This window comes from Lissotriton vulgaris, chromosome 10 (assembly GCF_964263255.1).
Source record: "Lissotriton vulgaris chromosome 10, aLisVul1.2, whole genome shotgun sequence".
NCBI lineage: Eukaryota > Metazoa > Chordata > Amphibia > Caudata > Salamandridae > Lissotriton > Lissotriton vulgaris.
The window spans coordinates 420313059-420334429 of NC_141698.1; the positions used below are offsets into that span (position 1 = coordinate 420313059).

The window sequence follows — 21371 nt, forward strand, 5'->3', positions numbered from 1 at the left end:
TTCCCTAACATTAATAGGAACACCCCTCAACCTTTGTTTAACTGGAATGACATTTGATTTGAGTTTAATTCTATGAGAATAGTTCCGAATCATACATTAACTTTTCAGAAAAAACATCTTTAAAGTCAGATTTAATCAGCTCAGTTCCTTTATCACTTAAAATAGAAGACACATTCCGAACATCATAGGTTTCACCACGCATGACTGGGTCTTTGGCACAAGGATTGAGAATAATACCAAATCTCCATTGATCCTTCCAACCAATAACATTCACACCCTTGACATCAACATAAAGCTTAATTTCAACACATCTGGATCTGAAAGTGATTTTCACAAGAAAATAGCCTAACATCTCTACCCTCGAACCTTTAAAACTTACTGCACAAATTTCAGACGGCAGAATGTCTGAAAATTTCAGAACTTGCCCTAAACGTTCATCAAAATAATCTTTAGTAATTATCGTCCAGGGAGAACCTGAATCAGCCATAAGATCAAGACTCACGCCTAACACAAACATTTCACAAATCGGTTTCTTAATAACCTGACCATCAATTGAAACATCAACCATAGAAATCTCTTCACTAAGATAAACAACAAAACCTTTATTTTGCGTGGAACAATTTTCTCCGTCATTACAAACACAACTACAAGCATTAGAAGGTTCCTCAGTGAGACAAGCTACTTTACTATTAGAACCTTGAGTGAATTTCCTAACATCCCTACATACCGTTGAAAAGTGTCCTAATCTTCCACACTTCCTGCATTCCTTATTTATAGCAGGACAACCAGCATACGAAGCAACATGCATTCTACTACCACACTTATAGCATATTACAGATTTATCAAACCTTCTAAAATTCCCTGGATTATTCGGCTTGTTTGAATTAAAATTAGGATGTATTTTACTATTAACATGCCCATCTTTATGTTTAACTAAGCAAACATCATCATGAGATTCAGATTTGTTGACACTATGTTTTTGAACAGTGAGCATCCATTTCTCAGATTGTTCTAAAGATTTCGCAATGGCAATAGCTTCAGACAATTTAGGATCCCCAAGTTCCCAAAGGCGTTCTTGTGTTTTTTTGTTTTTGACATGGACATTACCAAAATTACAATGTATAGACAATGACCTTAAGGCAGTCATAAACTCATCAAAAGATTCTGTATCTTGTTGTGCACGCGTATAAAATTTATACCTATTCAAAGCAATATTTGAAACAGGTTTAAATCTTTTCTCAATGCGAAGAAGTGCTTCTTTATAAACATTAGTACCTTCACCTTCGCCATCCACAGGGGGAATAGGAGGTAAAGCCCTAAAAAACATCTGTCCTTCAGAACCCAAACAGTGTAAAAGAATGCTTTTTTTTCTCTCAGAACCCATTCGTTCACAATCAATTGCCTTCATGTAATTGAAAAACTCCTCTTTCCAACGTGTCCATGGAATTGGAGGATTGCCCTTGTTCTGAAGAAACTTTTCTGGTGGATCAAATTGCATATTGTAAATATGTTGAGGAAACTACAGTGAAAATGTTGTATTATAGCAAATAACAAATTCAAAATTAAAATGCAAGTCTTCCAAGTCTTCCAGTTACCAAATACTAAATTCTGATGAAAGTTTTCCTTGTATGCCAGTTCCAGTTTTTTTTTTAAATTCGTTAAAATTGAGATATAGTTAATTCCACTTAAAATATAGTCAAATCCACTTACATGTAGTGACAAGCGTTTAAAATAAAGGTGAATAATGGAAAGAAACATGCATTTCCTTGTAATGCACGAAGCTCGTCAGACTCGGTAATTCGTTGCCATGGAAACAAAACAAAATCTAAAATGGGCGCCACGTAGCGGAATGACGTAGTTGCGCTCGTAGCGTGAGCTACATGCCATGTTCTCGCGCTAACTCAGCCTTCCGGTTTCCAAAGAGACAGTGACGCTTCGTTGGAATGAAAACAGCTGGTTCTTCTCTTCTTCGGATGACGCGTGAGGAATGACGGAGTAGTCTGACGCGTCGTTGGCAAGAGCCACGTTCTTCACTTGAAAATATTCAAAGGTAAATAAGCACGAAAACAGTGCAAATTGTTAAAATAGAGCCAATCAGTGTTGGTAGGAGCATTTAAAATGGCGATTTCAGCAAAGTTAAAGACAATCTTCATATATTTACAAAAAAGTGGTCACCTTTAAGTAAAATCGCACGAACTTTCCAGAGTTGAAATCTTCACAAAAATTGCTCCACACCTGTGCTGCTGAGTGTTCAAAAGAAAGTGGTTTTCCCTTGTCGCCAAAATTTGTTACAAATCCACAGGAAACAGATGAACCTTTAAAGTAGGTTTTAATATCAGCAGCACAGCAACAGAGATATGCAGCTCCTTGGCATCCAGGAACAGAATAACTGACCTGAAGCCAGAGAGTCATAGGTGTTCTAAAGAACACTCAAAGAAAAACAAGTGAGGGTTAAAGGGACAGTGTAAATGAATAATATACAGAAAGTAACACAGCACTCACTTGATGCCAACACGGCTTTTGATGGATAAATTGGTCCTACATGTTTAACACTTTACCATGGTGCAGTTTTGATTCTAACTTCATTTTGAGGATTAATATCCTCTACACTAATAAAAAGGTGAATATTTTTACAAATGTCTCATCATCTTCTTATCTCAATCTCTATTGCAAAATAAGACAGTGATTGATGCTCGTTGTTCTTTCTGCTCCTTATATTATGTCTTGAATCTTTTCTGGAAAAGATAAGATGTAATATGAAAATTGAAGGAGTTACATTTTAAAATGAAATTACAAATATTCTGGTCAAAATAGTATACATTCTACATTGAAGCTTTGCCATTTCTTTATTTCTTAATGAAATACATTTCTACTTTAGAATTTCCGGATTTAAACTCAAATTTAATAGACCAGAAATATTATCACATAATAGTTCTTGCTGATGACATTTGTTTTTATCAGCCTGATTTCCAATGGATTCTGAAAAGAATAATGAATCTAGGCATTTGGTTCTCCAGAAATACTAAAAATACCATTGATTATATCCTAAATAAAAGAAAAAATTGCACTTTTGATTAACTCTTGGTTATCACTATGTTTATCCAGGTAGGCTCTTCAAAACATTATTAGGAAAATAATTTTTCATTAAACGAGTGTCTATGAAATAATAATGTAGTTCCAAGATTTGTACCTCTGAAAGTAAAATGACCTACGATTGAAGACACCAATTAGTTTTCCTAATATTAAAATCTAGCATGACTCTATTAGTAAAAGGCAATGATGTTGCTAATTAAACAAATATAATACATGGGAGACTGCAATCACTATCAAAATAATTTTTTCTAACTTCCTATTTACAGGCAACTTCTGCCGCCTCTAACTGCTTGTAATAATGAAATGATTTAGCAGCTCAACTGTAATAACTTATTGCAGTTGAGTTCTGATGTCATTGTGCCTCTTGCCAGAGCCACCAACTCACGTAAAGGGCAGGTCATGGGGTATAATTGCAGCTGCATTTTAAAGAAGGCACAAACATGATAACTGATATTTCATTCTTATCTTCTGTTTTTCTAAAACACCATATTTATTGTTTGCACACTCGGGGGCTTATTTCATTGTCGGTCAGAGTTGCCTCTGACCGACACCATCTCGATCTTTGGACCAACCAACCTCTTGTCGGCGGTTCTGCCTACCTGATTATTATGCGACCAAACACTCTCGGTCAGATACTCATATTGCTCTATGGGAAACTGTAAACAGGCCTTAATACAGGTTCCCATAAAGAAATGGGTGTGTGCGTAAAACCCTGCACCCTGGTGCAGGCACCTCATGGTGCCTGCCACACAGTGCATGGATTTGTAGGGGGGCACCCAGGCACCCCCTCAGCCACCAACTGAAGGCTTCAGGGTGAAGGGAGGCCCTGCTAGTGACCCTCAAAATCGCTCTCTGACAACCTGTCAGTGTCGCAAAGGCCAGCACAGAAAGGCTGTGGGAAACTGACATCGTAATCCAATGGTGGAAACGCCGTCCATAGGGGATTGCGGTGTTGTTCTGACTGGCTGGAAGACTCTGAGAGCTGACCGCTGACATCATAATTCGCCGCTCAGACCGCAAACCCACTGTATCGGTCAGAAAGCCTCTGACCACGGCTGGAAAGCTTCTAACTAGGAGTCGGAGGCTTTCCGAATTGTAATCAGCCCCTCAATGTCAGTATTGGAAATTGGGTTACTGGTTGAGGGGGGGGGTAAAACAATAAACTAACTCTGGCAGGGTGCAATATAAGCACACTCAAAATTAAACTGTGCTTAACCCCCTGTAGCTTGGCACTAAAGAAGTCAAATGTGTTTTTAGAATCGATATTTTCGAAGAATGGCCATTATCACATGTCCATAAGAGGCTCTGTACATTGGCCATCTTTTCTACCATTATCAGGTACGATGTGTGTTAGAAAGTGTATGGTTCAATTGAGCACAGTAGGTCTTTGGGCTGCCAGTGATACTGTGATGTTCCCTTTAGGTCTGAAAGCAACATGCTCTTGAGTTCCAGACCTACGGCAGATGCTGCTTCACTATTCTTGAAAAGCACTAAATATAGACTCTGACTGAATCATGCTACGGCATAAGCAGCAGGGAAAAGCATCTTCTGCTTTGTGGGATTGAGATGCTGAAATTCATCAAATGAGAGCGAAAGTGTTAAATTAGTGTAAAAATACTAGCTGAATGATGGTTTGCTGTGTACCAGCTGTTTTTATAATGTCTTATAGAGAATCAATTGAACCAGTGTCATTACAAAGATGTGCCTTAATGTTCCCTTATTGTCAATCTTTATTAAGAAGTATAGGCCCTGATTACCAGTGCAGGGTTTAATTCCAATCCCTATGCACACATGTGTTTGCATGATCGGAATTACGGGTTGTATGGTAACTATCATACCCTCACAGTTTTCCAATGATAAATCCAGAAGATCAAACCTGACGCAAATATCTTTGGGCAAAAGACACTGCAAAAAGACAAAAAGGTCAACTTTGGTATGTTAAATACTGATTCTGCATTTTATGCCTCATTTGCAAGTTAAAAAGCCAGAATAGAAGGTATTTACCAGACACATTTTCTTATTTATAGGTCAGTAAGGGATCGATACATGAAAAACTTAATGTAATTGGTGCAGAAGCACTTTTTGTAAGTTGGAAGGGCTTACAGCTACTTGTTGTCAGTGCTACCAAAAAACTAAGGGCCCAATTTAGGGTGACTCTATCATGTTTGTCACGAATATCCCATCCACCTTATTGTTATGTTATGTTATGTTAAGTATACTTCAATAGCGCACGTCTACCCATAGGTGTCTTTGTGCTTGCAGATCATGAGCTACTAGGTTAGTACATTACCGATTCCTAAACAGCCAAGTCTTCAGTTCCTTTCTGAAAGCAAGAAGGGTGGGTATGGACCTAAGATACACTGGGATGGAGTTCCACAGCATAGCTGTGCTGTTAATGAAACTCCTTCCTCCCCATTTCACTTTCCCGATTCTTATGGTGGTAATCAATTTTGCTTTAGTTGACAGTAAAAGTCTACTTGGAGAATGCCAGTTGAAGGCCTTCCATAGGAATTTCAGTCCTTCTCTGTGTAAGGACTGGATCACTGAAAAAATATCGACTGCTAAAATATCGACCTGCAAGAATATCGTGTAAAAAATATCGACTGACAAAATATCGAGTTTCTATCTACAAACAGGTAAGTACAAAAATATCGAGTTTAAAATATCGTTTACAAAAATATAGTTTAAAAAAATATCGACTTTACTAAAAACACTATTAAATTAAATTAACATTAAAAACTAAGTACTAAAATATACTTAAGAATACTTAAATTAACTAATGATAATTAAATAATTAATGAAAGTAAAAAAATAAAAATTATTTAATCATATTTCTTAAAACATATATATATAGTAACTAAATATAATTAAATAATAGCCAATATTATTTACATACAATAACAAAAGAATAAAAATTACTATTCCCACTCCAGTGGGTGCAACAGTAGGGAAAGCGTTGGATAGAGTAGGGGTTAAAATTACTATTCCCACTCCAAAGAGTGCAACAGTAGGGAAAGCGTTGGATAGCGTAGGGGTTTAAATTACTATTCCCACTCCAGTGGGTGCAACAGTAGGGAAAGCGTTGGATAGCGTAGAGGTTAAAATTACTATTCCCACTCCAGTGGGTGCAACAGTAGGGAAAGAGTTGGATAGCGTAGGGGTAAAAATTACTGTTCCCACTCCAGTGGGTGCAACAGTAGGGAAAGCGTTGGATAGCGTAGGGGTTAAAATTACTATTCCCACTCCAGTGGGTGCAACAGTAGGGAAAGCGTTGGATAGCGTAGGGGTTAAAATTACTATTCCCACTCCAGTGGGTGCAACAGTAGGGAAAGCGTTGGATAGCGTAGGGGTAAACATTACTATTCCCACTCCAGTGGGTGCAACAGTAGGGAAAGCGTTGGATAGCGTAGGGGTTAAAATTACTATTCCCACTCCAGTGGGTGCTACAGTAGGGAAAGCGTTGGATAGCGTAGGGGTAAAAAATACTATTCCCACTCCAGTGGGTGCAACAGTAGGGAAAGTGTTGGATAGCGTAGGGGTTAAAATTACTATTCCCACTCCAGTGGGTGCAACAGTAGGGAAAGCATTGGATAGCGTAGGGGTAAAAATTACTATTCCCACTCCAGTGGGTGCAACAGTAGGGAAAGCATTGGATAGCGTAGGGGTTAAAATTACTATTCCCACTCCAGAGAATACAACATTAGGGAAAGTAAATAATTCATATATTATTCAAAAATCTACAAAAAAATATCTATTAATAATTAATTTAAAAAAAAAATACCAATAATTAATTAAATTAATCACCTATTAATACTAATTAATTAAACATTAAAAAATAAATATTTTATAACTTAAACAAATATAACAATTATTTCCAAATAAATAAATTGTAATTAGTTTTATTTAATTAATAATTAATAATTTAATTTCCACCCTATGCCCCTATAAACCCACTGCCCACTACATAAATTAAATTTGTTACATCTACATAATTACCAATTAATCAATTAATATAAATTAATTAACAATTTTTAATTAATTAATTAACAATTATAAATTAATTAACAATTAATTACTATTTACTATCAATAAATAAATGTACATATTTAATTAATTATAAATAAATTACTTCCCACCCTATTCCCCTATAAACCCACAAACCGCTACAGAATTAAATTAGTTGAATTTACATAATTAACAATAATTCTATTACTCTAAATTAATTAACAATTTCATTTAAATTAATTAACAAATATAAATAATTAGCAACTAATTACTAATTACTATCAATAAATAAATTTACATATTTAATTAATTATAATTAAATTACTTCCCACCCTATTCCCCTATAAACCCACAACCCGCTACAGATTAAATTTACGCAAAAATTATTCAAACAAAATTCGTTAAATATAATTATTTATAACATAAATACACAATGTTCACACTTATGATAACATAAAAATACACTATAAAAAATTATATATTATTAACAATTCGATATATTGTACTATCTATATTATATACTACGATATTTTAACTATCTATATTTTTTACAGTCGATATTACTTCACTTACCTTAAAAACGATATTTTTGTAGTCGATATTCTGTCCTGTCGATATTTTTCCACTCGATATTAAATACACGATATTATGTCCAAACGATATTTTGGACTCGATATTATGTCTGTGCACCGTAAGGACTTATAGGCCACGCAGAGTGCCTTGAATTGAATCTGTTGTCGCACCAGGAGCCAATGCAGTTCCTGGAGGCCTGCTGGTATTTAGGGATGTCCAGAGTCAATCTGGCTGCTGCATTTGGCACCACTTGGAGCTTATCAAGTAGTTTAACCTGGAGATTCATGTACAATCCATTAAAATAGTCCAGTTTAAGTAAAATCAGTGGAACAAGATCAGTCTTTCTGGTATCTCTGGGAATTAAAGGAGAAACTTTCTTCAGGGTTTTGATTGCAAAAAAAGAAGAGGATACAACTCTCGACTCCTATGCATCATAACTGAGCTTTTCATCCATGATAAATCCAAGATTTTTAGCTTTAGTCATTGGGGGAAGGAGGAGGGCCCAGACTGTCCGGCAACCAAACAGGAGACCATACTGGAGAGAGATTTCCAAACAGAATAACCTCTGTTTTACTCGAGTTTAGTTTTAAGCATTGTCTACTCATACAGTTACTTAGAGCAGTCATGCAATCATGTACTCTTAGTGAATAGTTAATATTATTACCTACTGCTGATATGACCAATTGGGTGTCATTGAGATAGGATGTTGAAATGAAATTAAAACTTTTAATTAGAGGGGCAAGTTCGGAAACATAGATATTAAAGAGCGTTGGGCTCAATGCAGAGCTCTGAGGTACTCCACACAGCAGAGTAAATGGTGAGGCTTTAAGCTGACCAAGATTCAGAATTTGATATCTCGCTGATAGAAAGGAGGTTAGAAGAGTGAGAGCTTAACTTTTTACCCCTATGGCATTCAAATGGTGGACCAGTAATCCATGGTCCTCCGTATCGAAAGCTACAGATAGGCCAAGCAGGATAATGGCTGCTGACCCTCCGCCATCCAATGCCATTCTTATCTCTTCGGTGATTACATCAGTTCAGTCTCCGTACTGTGGTTTGCTCTAAACCCAAACTGGCTTTGGTCCAGAAATTGATTGTCAAGAATATAGTTCGATAGCTCAGCATTAATTAATTTTCCCACCATTTTAGCTGGCAAGTGAAGTCTTGAAACAGGATGATAATTTGCTGGATCACTGGTGTCAAGAGAGGTTTTTTTTATAAGAGGGAGAATATTAGCTTGTTTCCAAATTATAGGAAATGTCCTTTGCTCAAACATTTGATTGAATACTAATGAAAGATGAGAGGTGGTAGGCTGATTTGCGAGCTTTTGGATCTTAGGGGGACATGGATGGTTCGGAGACCCAGATTTGGCAGCTAAAAGAAGAGATCCCGCATGGGTAGGAGATGTTGTAGTAAATTTTAAGGAACAGTCATTGGGTACTTCCTGGTCCTTAGTATCTATGTCAATATTGTATTTGTCGAATTGGTCAAAGATTAAGTCGACCTTATTTCTAAAAGTCCGAGCAAGTGTATCGCAGAAATCTTGATTGTGAGTGATGGAGTTATTTTTTGTACATGAGGTCAATTTTGTTATACCCTGGAACAATTCTTTATTGGAATTACCAGCTTTTTCAATTTATTGTGTAAAGTAAAGGCTTTTTTCATTGATAACCATTTTTTTATAATTTGCAAGAGCTACTTTATAACTGTGTTTCCCTGATTTTTCATAGTCTTACGCCAAGTCCTCTCTTGCCTCCTGCAAGCTTGCTTTTCGTGTTTCAATGCTTCGGAAAGCCTTCAAGCCAAAGGGGACCCTCTGTGCTTGTTATTCTCAAAGGCAATGGGTTTTGTATCGACAGGGACTACTTGCACTCTACATAAGTTACTGACAACTTGTTAAGTTAGAGACAGCGTTCACAGTGGTGCCACAGGAAAAGGGAAACCCTTTGAACCCTTTACACAGTGTCGTAAACAACACCTGGACTATATGCAATACAATTTCCTATGCACACAACATATCAATTTAGGTACAATTGTATCTTGAACAGACATCAAATAGGTTTAGTCCTAGAAAATAATATTTCCCATCTTCTGTTTGAGCAATTGTTGCTGTTTTATTGCCCAAAAGACCTTACGCCAGCCGACACGTGTTTCGTCAGAGTACAGATTGCTCTGACTCTTCAGGGCTGGAAATAAAACAAAAAATGTACAAAGTGTTGTAATTCCTGTCACTGTACAGAGTGACTTCACATGTAATTGGCAACATTTTTAGAAGAAAAATCTCCTTGTGATCCTACAGACAAAATTGTGACTATATATACATTGAGATTTGCAACAGTAGAGGTTTGTAGAAAAACAGCGGGTCTTGATTGACCCATATAGACATGAACCCCATTTAGTCACATGGTTCCGTGTTACAGGATTAACCTGAATATACTTTGCACTTTTGTACGTGACATGCACATGCTTGGAAAAGTGAAAGAAAAGTGACTGCGAAATCCACACCACACTGTTCAATCTGGATTTTAGTATTCTTCAAGGTTTCATTTAGTACATACATTGAAATCAGAAAGGACACGCTTCGGAGAACACTACGAACAGTTCTTGCGGTTGAATGAACTTAGGCTAATTGTAGGAGAAAATCATAAACATTGTGCTCGGTGAGGGTGCAATTTCTCAGATAAGTGTGCACTTTATTGCTTTTTCCGTAAGAAACCGTAAAGAGAAAGTCCCTCCACCTATAAAGTAATACGTGACAAATGTGCATATTATTGCCTGTATTTATGCCAACACATACCTTTCTGGCAATGATGGCGTATATTGTAATTCCTATTGAGAAATATGTGGGATTGGTTTTAGGATTTGAGATATGGTAGCGGGTTGGAATTGAGACAATGGTCTTATAAGTACGTTGAAAGTTCGCTACTACACTTACCACTTGACCGGTGATACTTCCAACCCGGTAAGGGTATCATATATGTTCGATGGTTGTAGCTAATCCTCCCACGTATCTTCGGTAACTTGAACATGGACCCACAGTCACAATATCAAAATGACCCAAAGGATATAAGAGGAAGGAAGAGTGGAAATTCAAAGAGTCAAATGTAATGAATACTCGTACATATGGAAGAAAGCTTAGCCATAAACCCCGAATGGATTGAATAAGATATGCTCTTGTAAAAATGGTGCTTGTTGCAAATATGACGATTGTATAATTACAGTAATGGTACCCGAAGAGCGCAATTGACTCATTGTGTCCATTGATAAGTTGTTGTCCTTAAAGACACAACAATGTCTATGTCTTAATGACTGTACCCCAAGCTTATCTGATGTACCAAAAATACAGTAAAAAGTCACATGGTAGACCTATTGTTAAGGAGTCAAAAGTAACTCGCAAATCTGATTTGAGCCCAATCTATGTTTGTGACACAATGCTAATTACAGATGGATTTATCACCATATAAATCCAAAAACGAGTTACAGAACATTTGCCAAATAGCAGCTCACCTACACAAATCCATGTTAGTGAACAGGTAGCCGTATCTAAAGGCGCGTAGGCAAACACGACATAATCGGTAAGATCCACTCGTCAATTTCTGAAAGAACATGTCATTATTACTCAAGATATTCTCCCCAATTCTAAACGCATGGAAAAGATATATAACGTGGCAACCGTAAACAGTTGAGTAAGATGCTTACTTATAAATGCGTGCTCCAATGCAGGCGAGAGGATCACCTGAAAATGTGTTAACGTTACAATATCCAGTCCGTATGTCCCTGGACCTGAATACAAAAACATAATATGGCGAACATTATCTCTGGACCTACGATCCTAATTCCTCGTATAAAGGGCCCCCATACGAGCAGATTACCTTAGTCTGCGTTCAGCCGTGAATCCGGTGTTCTACCTTCACAGTATCATCGTTGAATGCGGAAGAGGAAGTGTTCCCGCATACGCAGTGCTTTCAATGGTGCTTCCTATGAAAAAGACTAGACCCGCGTAGTCTATTTCCGGTTGGACGGAACGTTGCAACCGGAAAGGGATAAACCTAGATAAATCCTGGCAGTAATTGTGCGTATGCGATGCTATGGAAAAATTAAATAAGCATAGTCTATTAGAATAGGTTGCGCACTGGGGTACAACCAGAGAAGGATGAAGTCCGAGTAAGACTAATATACATCGAACCACGTTGGCGAGTAAATAATAGTTAGGCTAAGCGAAGCATTGGAACAGTAATTGAAAAAAGGTACGATTAATTGTTAATGTTACTAGAACATCAAGAAGTTCCCTTTAGTTAGAAAAAGATGACAATGCACCCTAACACATTAACTGGAACTCGAATATGAGGTCATGGAAGGGGAATTATGTATTGGTAAAAGAAAACAAAACCGGAAAAAGCCTTAGAAGAGAAAATAGTTTAATGTGGGATAATACGCAGAAGTGTATAGTATATGCTGCTACCCAAAATAAAAAAGAAAGTTTTGTAATCAGTAATAGAATAAGGCGAGCCTGTTACTTCTCGATGATCTATTGTTGGTGTTTTATCCAAAATCTACATGGATATAATAAACCTGCACTAAGTGCTATATAAACTCACGTTTGTGAGTGGATGAATCATAAAATGGATGTACACTATGTCATCTGGGTATCTTCCAATATTGGTGGATAGTATGTGTAGATAGGCTGTCAAACACCATGTGATACATTCTCAGTGACATATAAGTGACTTGTAAACTCACAAGAGTCATACATTAACCATGACATTGGTTTGAGGCACAGTGTTCTCAAAAACATCTATTAGTCAAACATGTTTACGATATCTTCAGATTCATTACATATGCAAGGACCCTAACATTAGATACAGTGTTCCAGTCTATTGTTAATGGTACATGCTTGTCTTGTATTAAAACACATTACGATGTATAGCTGTATATCTCATAAAACCGAATGTGTATTCATCCCAAGAAAAACTGCATTTCAGAATCACAATTAAGACCCCGTTTTACCGAATCCAAACGCATTATCCAAAGGGCTTCTGCCCTACGAAGTTTCAGTTCTCTGTCACCACCCCTCGGGTTATGTTCTATAACTTCGATACCAAAAAACTGAATTTCCCTATGGGTGCTTTGCGCTGGGCAGAGTGAAGCATGGATCGCTGCGGGATATCTGGGGTCTCCATTTTTTAGAGCTCTTATATGCTCTGTAATGCGCTCTTTGAGGGCTCTAATGGTGCTACCCACGTACTGTTTATTGCATTTGCATACAAGAAGGTATACTACGTATCTCGTGGTGCAGTTAATGTTCTGTTTGATTTTGTAGCCATGGTTGTTGGGTCCTTTAAACTCTCTAGTGTTATGTTGGGCCCATTTGCACATGCTACACATTCCACATTTGCAAAAACCTAAGTTATATGGTGTCATCCATGTGTTGATCTTAGATGTTTTTGGCATGGAGGGACTAAGCCTGTTGCATAAAGTCCTCCCTTTTCTAAATGTGATCAATGGCTGGGTGGGTATTTCTTGTGATAAGATGTTATCTCTTCTAAGAATTGCCCAGTGTTTGTTAACTGTATTCCTTAATGTCTGATGCAAACCATTGTCTTCAGTGATCAGACGTACTGTTGTTGAGTCTGATTTGCTTCTTGTTACACCTTTTAGTGTTTCTGCTCTAGTTATCTGACTCACTCTATTGGATGCTCTTGATAATGTAGCATTGTCATATCCCCGATTCTTAAACCTTTGCTCCATATCATGTACACAGGCTTTAAAATCTTGGTCTTTGCTACAGTTACGTCTGGCACGTAGGTACTCTCCATAAGGTATGGATCTGATTTGGTGTCTGGGGTGACTACTGGCTGCATGTAATACAGAATTACACGACGTGTCTTTTCTAAAAAGTCTGGTGTTCAGTATGTCATTTTCAATATACAGTTCAATGTCCAAAAAATTGATTCTCTCTGCACTTTGTTCCATGGTGAACTGCATACCATACTTGTTTTTGCTTAGATACTCACTAAATTGGTGCAGTTCTATGGCCGAGCCCGACCATATGAGTAGACAGTTGTCTATATACCGACCCCAATAGACGATATGATCAATCCAATCTGAACCTTCAGTACCCCATATGTAGTCGGTTTCAAGGCAGCCCATGTATAAATTTGCAAAAGAAGGTGAGAATTTAGATCCCATTGCCACCCCCTTGTTTTGTTTATACCATTTATTGTCAAATAAAAAGAAATTGTTATTTAAAATCAAATCCATCATTCCAATCAGCATTTCGTTGTGCAACCACTGTGTGGCCGGTCTATTGTTTAGCAGACGGGTGATTGCTGTCAGTGCTTTGTCTATCTCTGTACTGGTGTAAAGAGACACCACATCTAGCGTTGCTAGTAGAAGGTTAGGTTGCCATTGTAAATCCTCTAGTATACTTAATATGTGCTTAGAATCCTGGATGTAACTGGCCATGGTGCGGACTATAGGTCCTATAAATAGGTCCACATATTCTGACAACTTTTCAGTGGGCCCATCAATTCCAGCCACTATAGGTCTGCCGGGAGGGAAAGGCAGATGTTTATGAATTTTAGGGAGTGTATAAAGGATGGGAAATGTGGGTCTTGTAGTCTTTAAGTAAGATACTTCATCATCATCAAGAATCCCTTGTGCATGCCATTTGGCCAGATTCTTATTGATTTCAATACACAGGGGTCCCATTGGATTGTATCCTATTTCTTCATAACATGAAGTGTCATTAAGTTGGGAGAAAATCTCTGTGTTATAGTCTTCCACATTCATTATCACAACATTCCCCCCTTTATCCGCCTCTCTGATGATAATAGAATGGTCATTGGCAAGTTCTGTCAGGGCTCTCCTCTCTCCTGCCGTTAGGTTGTGATTCTTGTACCCCTTCCTGGTGGATTTGTTCTGTGTGATACCATCTAAATCCTCTAAAACTCTTTTATGAAAGTCATCTATCGCATTTCCCCCCGGTAATGTAGGTGTCCATTTGGATTTGTTCTTAAAACCACTATATAGTGTCAGATCTGTATCAATTTCCAGTTCACCCAAGAGTTGAGACATAGTGTAAGGAGTTTCTTCCCTTTCAGTGATAGACAAAAGTATCCTTGTGGCTTGTACATCTTGAATGGATGGTACATCACACACAGCACCCAAATTCTTGTTGCATGCTTTTTTATTAGTCATTGGATTGCACAGGAAATGCTTTTTTAATTTTAAGGTACGTATGAATTTGTATAAGTCAATTTTCAATCTACATAAGTCCCCATCTTCACTAGGATTAAAACTCAAACCTCTACTCAAAAGACTGACCATATCTTGGGTCAAGGACTTGGAGGATAAATTCACTACTTGTACCTCATCTATTTTTTCTTTTACTTTGTCATTCTTTTGCCTGATCTCAGTTTTTGTCGGTAGTTGTCGTTTACCGCCCCTGTTGCCTCTCCTGGTTTTGTACCTCCTAAAGGGGTTGTACCCATCCGCCGATTGCCTCTTCTTGCTGTTTTTACCTACTGAAAAAAACTTGATCTTACTATATTGCTACCGGCTGCACCTTCATTTTCACTCTCGCTTACGGTCGGTGCATTAAGAGAGGAAGTACTAGAAGAGAGAGATGTGGACTCACTTCTTGCCGTTTCAGTAGTTTTAGTGTTTACAACTCGTACAGCATCGTACTTTCTGGCATATGTGTACACTCTACCTATTTTGTAGTCTATCTCATCCCTCTTCATTTGTCTGAGTTTCCTGTCCTTGATATCTTTTTGATGGGTGGTAAGTATGTCTTTTAGAATAACATAATTTTTTTCTGTGGCTTCCTTCAAATTTAAATCTTTTATTTCTGATTCCACGATGTCTAATTCTGACTGTAATTTAGTGACCTTACGCTCAGAGGATTCAATTAGAATGTCCATCAAGGTGAACGAGTTTATATTAAGTGAATCCTCCCATCTTGTTAATAGATCATCATCTAGTTCATCGTATGTTGGTAGAATCTGTGCTCTTAATCCTCTAGGAACTCTTTTGAGCCTCAAATATTGTTTTGGTGTGGTGGCATCCCACCATCGAGCATTCTCTGTCTTTTTTAATCTTTCTAATTTGAGGAATTTATCTCTCAAGCCTTCTACTCTATTCTTGTTACCACTTGTTGTGGTTTGGTTGGAACCAGACTCAGTACTCATGTTGCCAAATAGCTCATCCGCTTCCTTATCTCTGTTCATTTTGATGGTGTAATGTGATACTATATACTCACAGCTCACTCCTTTAGTTATACTTGCAGTTAGTCAGTGTGGCTGCAAAACCTGTCTGTGACTCTATATTCTCAAAGGCAATGGGTTTTGTATCGACAGGGACTACTTGCGCTCTACATAAGTTACTGACAACTTGTTAAGTTAGAGACAGCGTTCACAGTGGTGCCACAGGAAAAGGGAAACCCTTTGAACCCTTTACACGGTGTCGTAAACAACACCTGGACTATATGCAATACAATTTCCTATGCACACAACATATCAATTTAGGTACAATTGTATCTTGAACAGACATCAAATCGGTTTAGTCCTAGAAAATAATATTTCCCATCTTCTGTTTGAGCAATTGTTGATGTTTTATTGCCCAAAAGACCTTACGCCAGCCGACACGTGTTTCGTCAGAGTACAGATTGCTCTGACTCTTCAGGGCTGGAAATAAAACTGTGCTTGTTGACAGAGATAATGGGGGCTATTTTTGCAAATGTACATTCGAGCCAGTTAGTGTCCATGCCAATATCTGGTGTGCTCTGTAAGAGATGAGATGTTTAAACCTCTGGGTATATTCTATGCCAAGGCCTAATAGAAACCTTGCATGCTGGTTTCATTGAAGTCTGACAGGACAGGGGTAGTGTTTAGTCAAAGAGTATTGCTTGGTGGTCTGTACAAACAAGTGGGCGATGGCGGGATTATTGGAAAAGAGTTCCAAGTTCATTACAACCTTTGGCACTTGTAATCAGGCCAATGGTATCATTTACATGTCTGACAAAGTAAGCTGTCTTCCAAACTCTAAATGAGGCCCTAAATCTAAATAAAAATGGACGGTAATTGTGTGTGTGGGGGAAGGGGGTAATGGGTGGAATGGGTCAGTGGATTGTGCAGGGGCAGCAATAGGGAAAAAGCGGGGACATAAAAAACTGCATGATGAGGAAGCAAAAAGGCAGCACATGAGGGAGAGAGGAACATGTGGTGTGAGGGAGAAGCACATGAGGGAGAAAGTAGAATAGAGCATGAGGCATGTAGGAGTTTGATAGGAGAGAAGCACATGAAAGAGAGCGTGAGTAGCACACTAGGGCGAGCGAAGGAGCTCTGAAACCCATGCGACCTTGTGGAGTTACATCAAAAAGAAAAAAAATGAGTTCCCTAAAAGTGAGCAGTGGAAGGATGCAAATTAGACAATCGAAAGAATGGTATAAGGCTGTGCTTCACAGAAAGGAGAAATACAAGAAGAGGAGGCAAGACAGAATAAGAAGCAAGAAAATGACAATAAAGCCAACCAAGGTTAAGCAATAGGTGTGCTATACCCCCAATAGACATTCTTTGTAATGCAACAATAGGTCTTTCGAAACAAAACTGCTTATACTCTCTGGTGGGGCAAGACCTAAAAATCAAGATCACCATTTTAGTAAATGAAGAATGATTAATGAATCAGAAAGCTGGGACTTCGAGATGCAGGAAAGGAAGGTCTAAAGGGTCTAGAATAGTATAACATTATTGTTTACAAATACCACTTTAAATGAGGGTCTCTGTAAAGATACCCTTTTTTCTATTTGAGTGTAAATGTTATTCCGTGGACATGTCTAATTTTCATACAATTCTGAAACATCTTTAATAGGCGATTTTTGTTTGTGTGTGTGATGACAAAGCAAATTTGAATTTAAATCCTAAGCATGCAATCAGGAGCAGGCAGGGCAGGTGTAACAAAATTCAGCCATGCAATAAATAAACAGAACATATCTGACTATCTAACGTGAATAATTTTAGTTTTTTACCTCTCCATTTGAATTCTGGCCTTTCAACCCATACGTTTATGCTTGCAGACCAGGTGATTGCAGCTGGGACAGTAGTGATCAACATCCTTGCAGCCATCAACAAAGAAGGGGATGAGGCAGCACCCGAGTATCAATCTGAAATGAAAGAGTAATCATTATCATACATGTATTGACAAAGCCAATAGGTCAGATATTTTTTTATAAGTGAACAAACTATTTAATTGATCAGTGAGGTATTTGTGGTTGTGTGGATCAATGAGTGAGCGAATAAAAAGCGCTTTAAATATGTCTCAGGTCTGTGTGTTTTCAATTTTTAACTGCCATCTTGACTTGGCAAAATAAACCTTGTGACAGGCCTAAACCTTCCTTTTAAATACCTATATGTCACCCTAAATTAGGCCTGGGGCATCCCCAAGGGCAGAGTACAGTGTCATCACAAGGTTGGACATGTCCTAGAAGTGAAAAACGTTCACATTTATTTTTCACTACTGCAAGTATTATCTATCCCATAGAATACAGGGTCTTGATTATACGAATGAGGATATAAGAAGTTAAAGTCTGTGATGATTTGTGTGTACCCCCTCCGATCAGTTGCAATCAAGTGTAGGTCCCAACAGTGGAACGGTGTCTTGATCCCACAATGGATGATGTTAGAACTGCATCTGAGAGTGGAGATGGAGGTACTCCCTTCGACCAGGTGCAACCAACTGTAGGTCCCAACAGTGGGACAGTGTCTTGATCCCACAATGGACGATGTCCGATATTACCTGCTTCTTGCTTTTCACAGAGCTCACGCTGTTGAGGTGCATCAGGCTTTGTGCTTCCGTAGTGAACTGTTGCCCATGATTATTGGGCTTAGCTGACTGCTATCGCTGGAATACACCGCGGTACAGCAGGACCAAACAGTGAAACCGGGTCTTAATTCTATGATTGAGGATGTCAGATGTTAAAGTTTGTGATGATTTGTGTGTACTCCCTCTGATGAGGCGCAACCAACTCTAGGTCCCAACAGTGGAACAGTGTCTTGATCCCTCAATGGACGATGTTAGAACTGGATCTGAGAGCAGAGATGAAGGTACTTCCTTCGACTAGGTGCAAGAAACTCTATGTCCCAACAGTGGAATGGTGTCTTCATCCCAAAATGGACAATGTCCGATATTACTTGTTGCTTGGTTTTCTCAGAACTCCCTCTGTTGAGGTGCACCAGACTCTGTGCTTCCGTAGTTAACTGCTGCACATGATTATTTGGCTTAGTTGACTGCTATCGCTGGTATACACTGCGGTACAGCAGGTCCAAACAGTGAAACAGGGTCTTAATTCTATGATTGAGGATGTCAGATGTTAAAGTTTGTGATGATTTCTGTGTACCCCCTCCGATGAGGTGCAAGCAACTCTAGGTCCCAACAATGGAACGGTGTCTTGATCCCACAAGGGATGATGTCAGAACTGTATCTGAGAGTGGAGATGGAGGTACTCCCTTCAACCAGCTGCAACTAACTCTAGGTCCCAACAGTGGAATGGTGTCTTGATCCCACAATGGACGATGTTAGAACTGCATCTGAGATTGGAGATGAAGAACTCTCTTTGACCAGGTGCAACCAACTCTAGGTCCCAACAGTGGAACGGTGTCTTGATCCCACAATGGACGATGTCTGATATTACTTGCTGCCTGCTTTTCTTAGGAGTTCGTCCGTTAAGGTGCATCACTCTCTGTGCTTCCATAGCTAACTGCAAACACAACAGGTGATGGACCGAATGTGGATCAATGTCACACACTCACCCCAGTCCAAAGATCTGGGCCCAAATCCATCGTTTTTTTTTTTTTTTGCACTCCACACCACCCTGGGTTAGACAATGGCGATATGCAAATCAGCTCTGACCCTGTGCCCCATGGGAACAGTCCAGTCCGAACTACAAAAGCCATGTCCTTCCCAGAACGGAATCAAGCATCCGAGGACCGGACCGGTTTCGAGGTAACACCTCTCATCAGCCCGGCTAGCTTGACTCCAGTGGTGTGGAGTGCCTGGGACCCACGTCTGGGCATCCCCAGCGCACTTAGGGCGGAATATGCAAACACAACAGGTGATGGACCGAATGTGGATCAATGTCACACACTCACCCCAGTCCAAAGATCTGGGCCCAAATCCATCGTTTTTTTGCACTCCACACCACCCTGGGTTAGACAATGGCGATATGCAAATCAGCTCTGACCCTGTGCCCCATGGGAACAGTCCAGTCCGAACTACAAAAGCCATGTCCTTCCCAGAACGGAATCAAGCATCCGAGGACCGGACCGGTTTCGAGGTAACACCTCTCATCAGCCCGGCTAGCTTGACTCCAGTGGTGTGGAGTGCCTGGGACCCACGTCTGGGCATCCCCAGCGCACTTAGGGCGGAATATGCAAACACAACAGGTGATGGACCGAATGTGGATCAATGTCACACACTCACCCCAGTCCAAAGATCTGGGCCCAAATCCATCGTTTTTTTGCACTCCACACCACCCTGGGTTAGACAATGGCGATATGCAAATCAGCTCTGACCCTGTGCCCCATGGGAACAGTCCAGTCCGAACTACAAAAGCCATGTCCTTCCCAGAACGGAATCAAGCATCCGAGGACCGGACCGGTTTCGAGGTAACACCTCTCATCAGCCCGGCTAGCTTGACTCCAGTGGTGTGGAGTGCCTGGGACCCACGTCTGGGCATCCCCAGCGCACTTAGGGCGGAATATGCAAACACAACAGGTGATGGACCGAATGTGGATCAATGTCACAGGGTCAGAGCTGATTTGCATAAAGCCATTATCTAACCCAGGGTGGTGTGGAGTGCAAAAAACGATGGATTTAGGCCCAGATCCTTGTACTGGGGTGAATGTAAGACATTGATCTACATTCTGTCCATCAAATTGTTTTTTGTAATTTTCTCCATAGCTAACTGCTGCACCTGATTATTGGACTTGGTTGATACTAGTCGGTGGAGTATACTGCGGTACAGCAGGTCTGAACAGTGAAATGGGGTCTTGGTTCTATGATTGAGGATGCCATAAGTTAAAGTCTGTGATGATTTCTGTGTACCCGCTCTGATCAGGTGCAACCAACTCTGTGCTTTCGAATCTAATGGTACGTGGCTGTGAGGTGTTAATGACCACTGCCTCTGGCCTACAATGTGGTTAGCAGGGTTCACAATTCAGATCGAGTGGTGATTGTTTAATTACAGAATCCAGTAGTTAAGTGACTACAACATCTATTGAAATATACACAATATTGTTTTATTAGAGCATTGGAATGTTGGGAGCTCCATTGAAAACAATGGAATAGCTCCGGGCTTATAATGGCTGGTATAAGCCTGGAGCTCTAATATTCCAATGTTTCCTTGTACAAAGCCAGAGCTGTGAACAAGGAAACATTGGAATGTTTCAGGGAGCCTGAGGGGATTCCAATCCCCTCGCACTCCCTTAAGACTTTGCTTTATTTGTTAGAACATTCTACCCTCTAGTGGCAGAATGTTCCAATAGCCTTATAGCCCTTCGTAGCTGGGCTTTACCGGCTATTAAAGACTCTCTCACTTGTTAAAGGCCAACGCCTTCGGCTCCGGCCTTTAACGCTGGAGAGGGCCTTTAATAGCCGGTATAGCCTGCTACGGCGGGCTATAAGGCTATAGTATACTTGCTTGA

At 39.4% G+C, this 21371-nt stretch overlaps 1 protein-coding gene across 1 annotated transcript in view; it reads right to left on the reverse strand.

Annotated features, from left to right (window-relative positions):
- Positions 1–1520: 1520 nt before the first annotated feature.
- The window catches only part of LOC147685341 (cell death-inducing p53-target protein 1-like), a 166096-nt gene continuing 146245 nt past the window's right edge, over positions 1521–21371 (reverse strand). Inside the window, exons 6-7 of the mRNA XM_086941273.1 lie at positions 17699–17833; positions 1521–2735 (exon numbers count right to left, since the gene is read on the reverse strand). Coding sequence (XP_086797399.1) covers positions 17722–17833 — 112 coding nt within the window. The 3' untranslated portion in view covers positions 1521–2735; positions 17699–17721. The remainder of the gene's footprint in view (positions 2736–17698; positions 17834–21371) is intronic.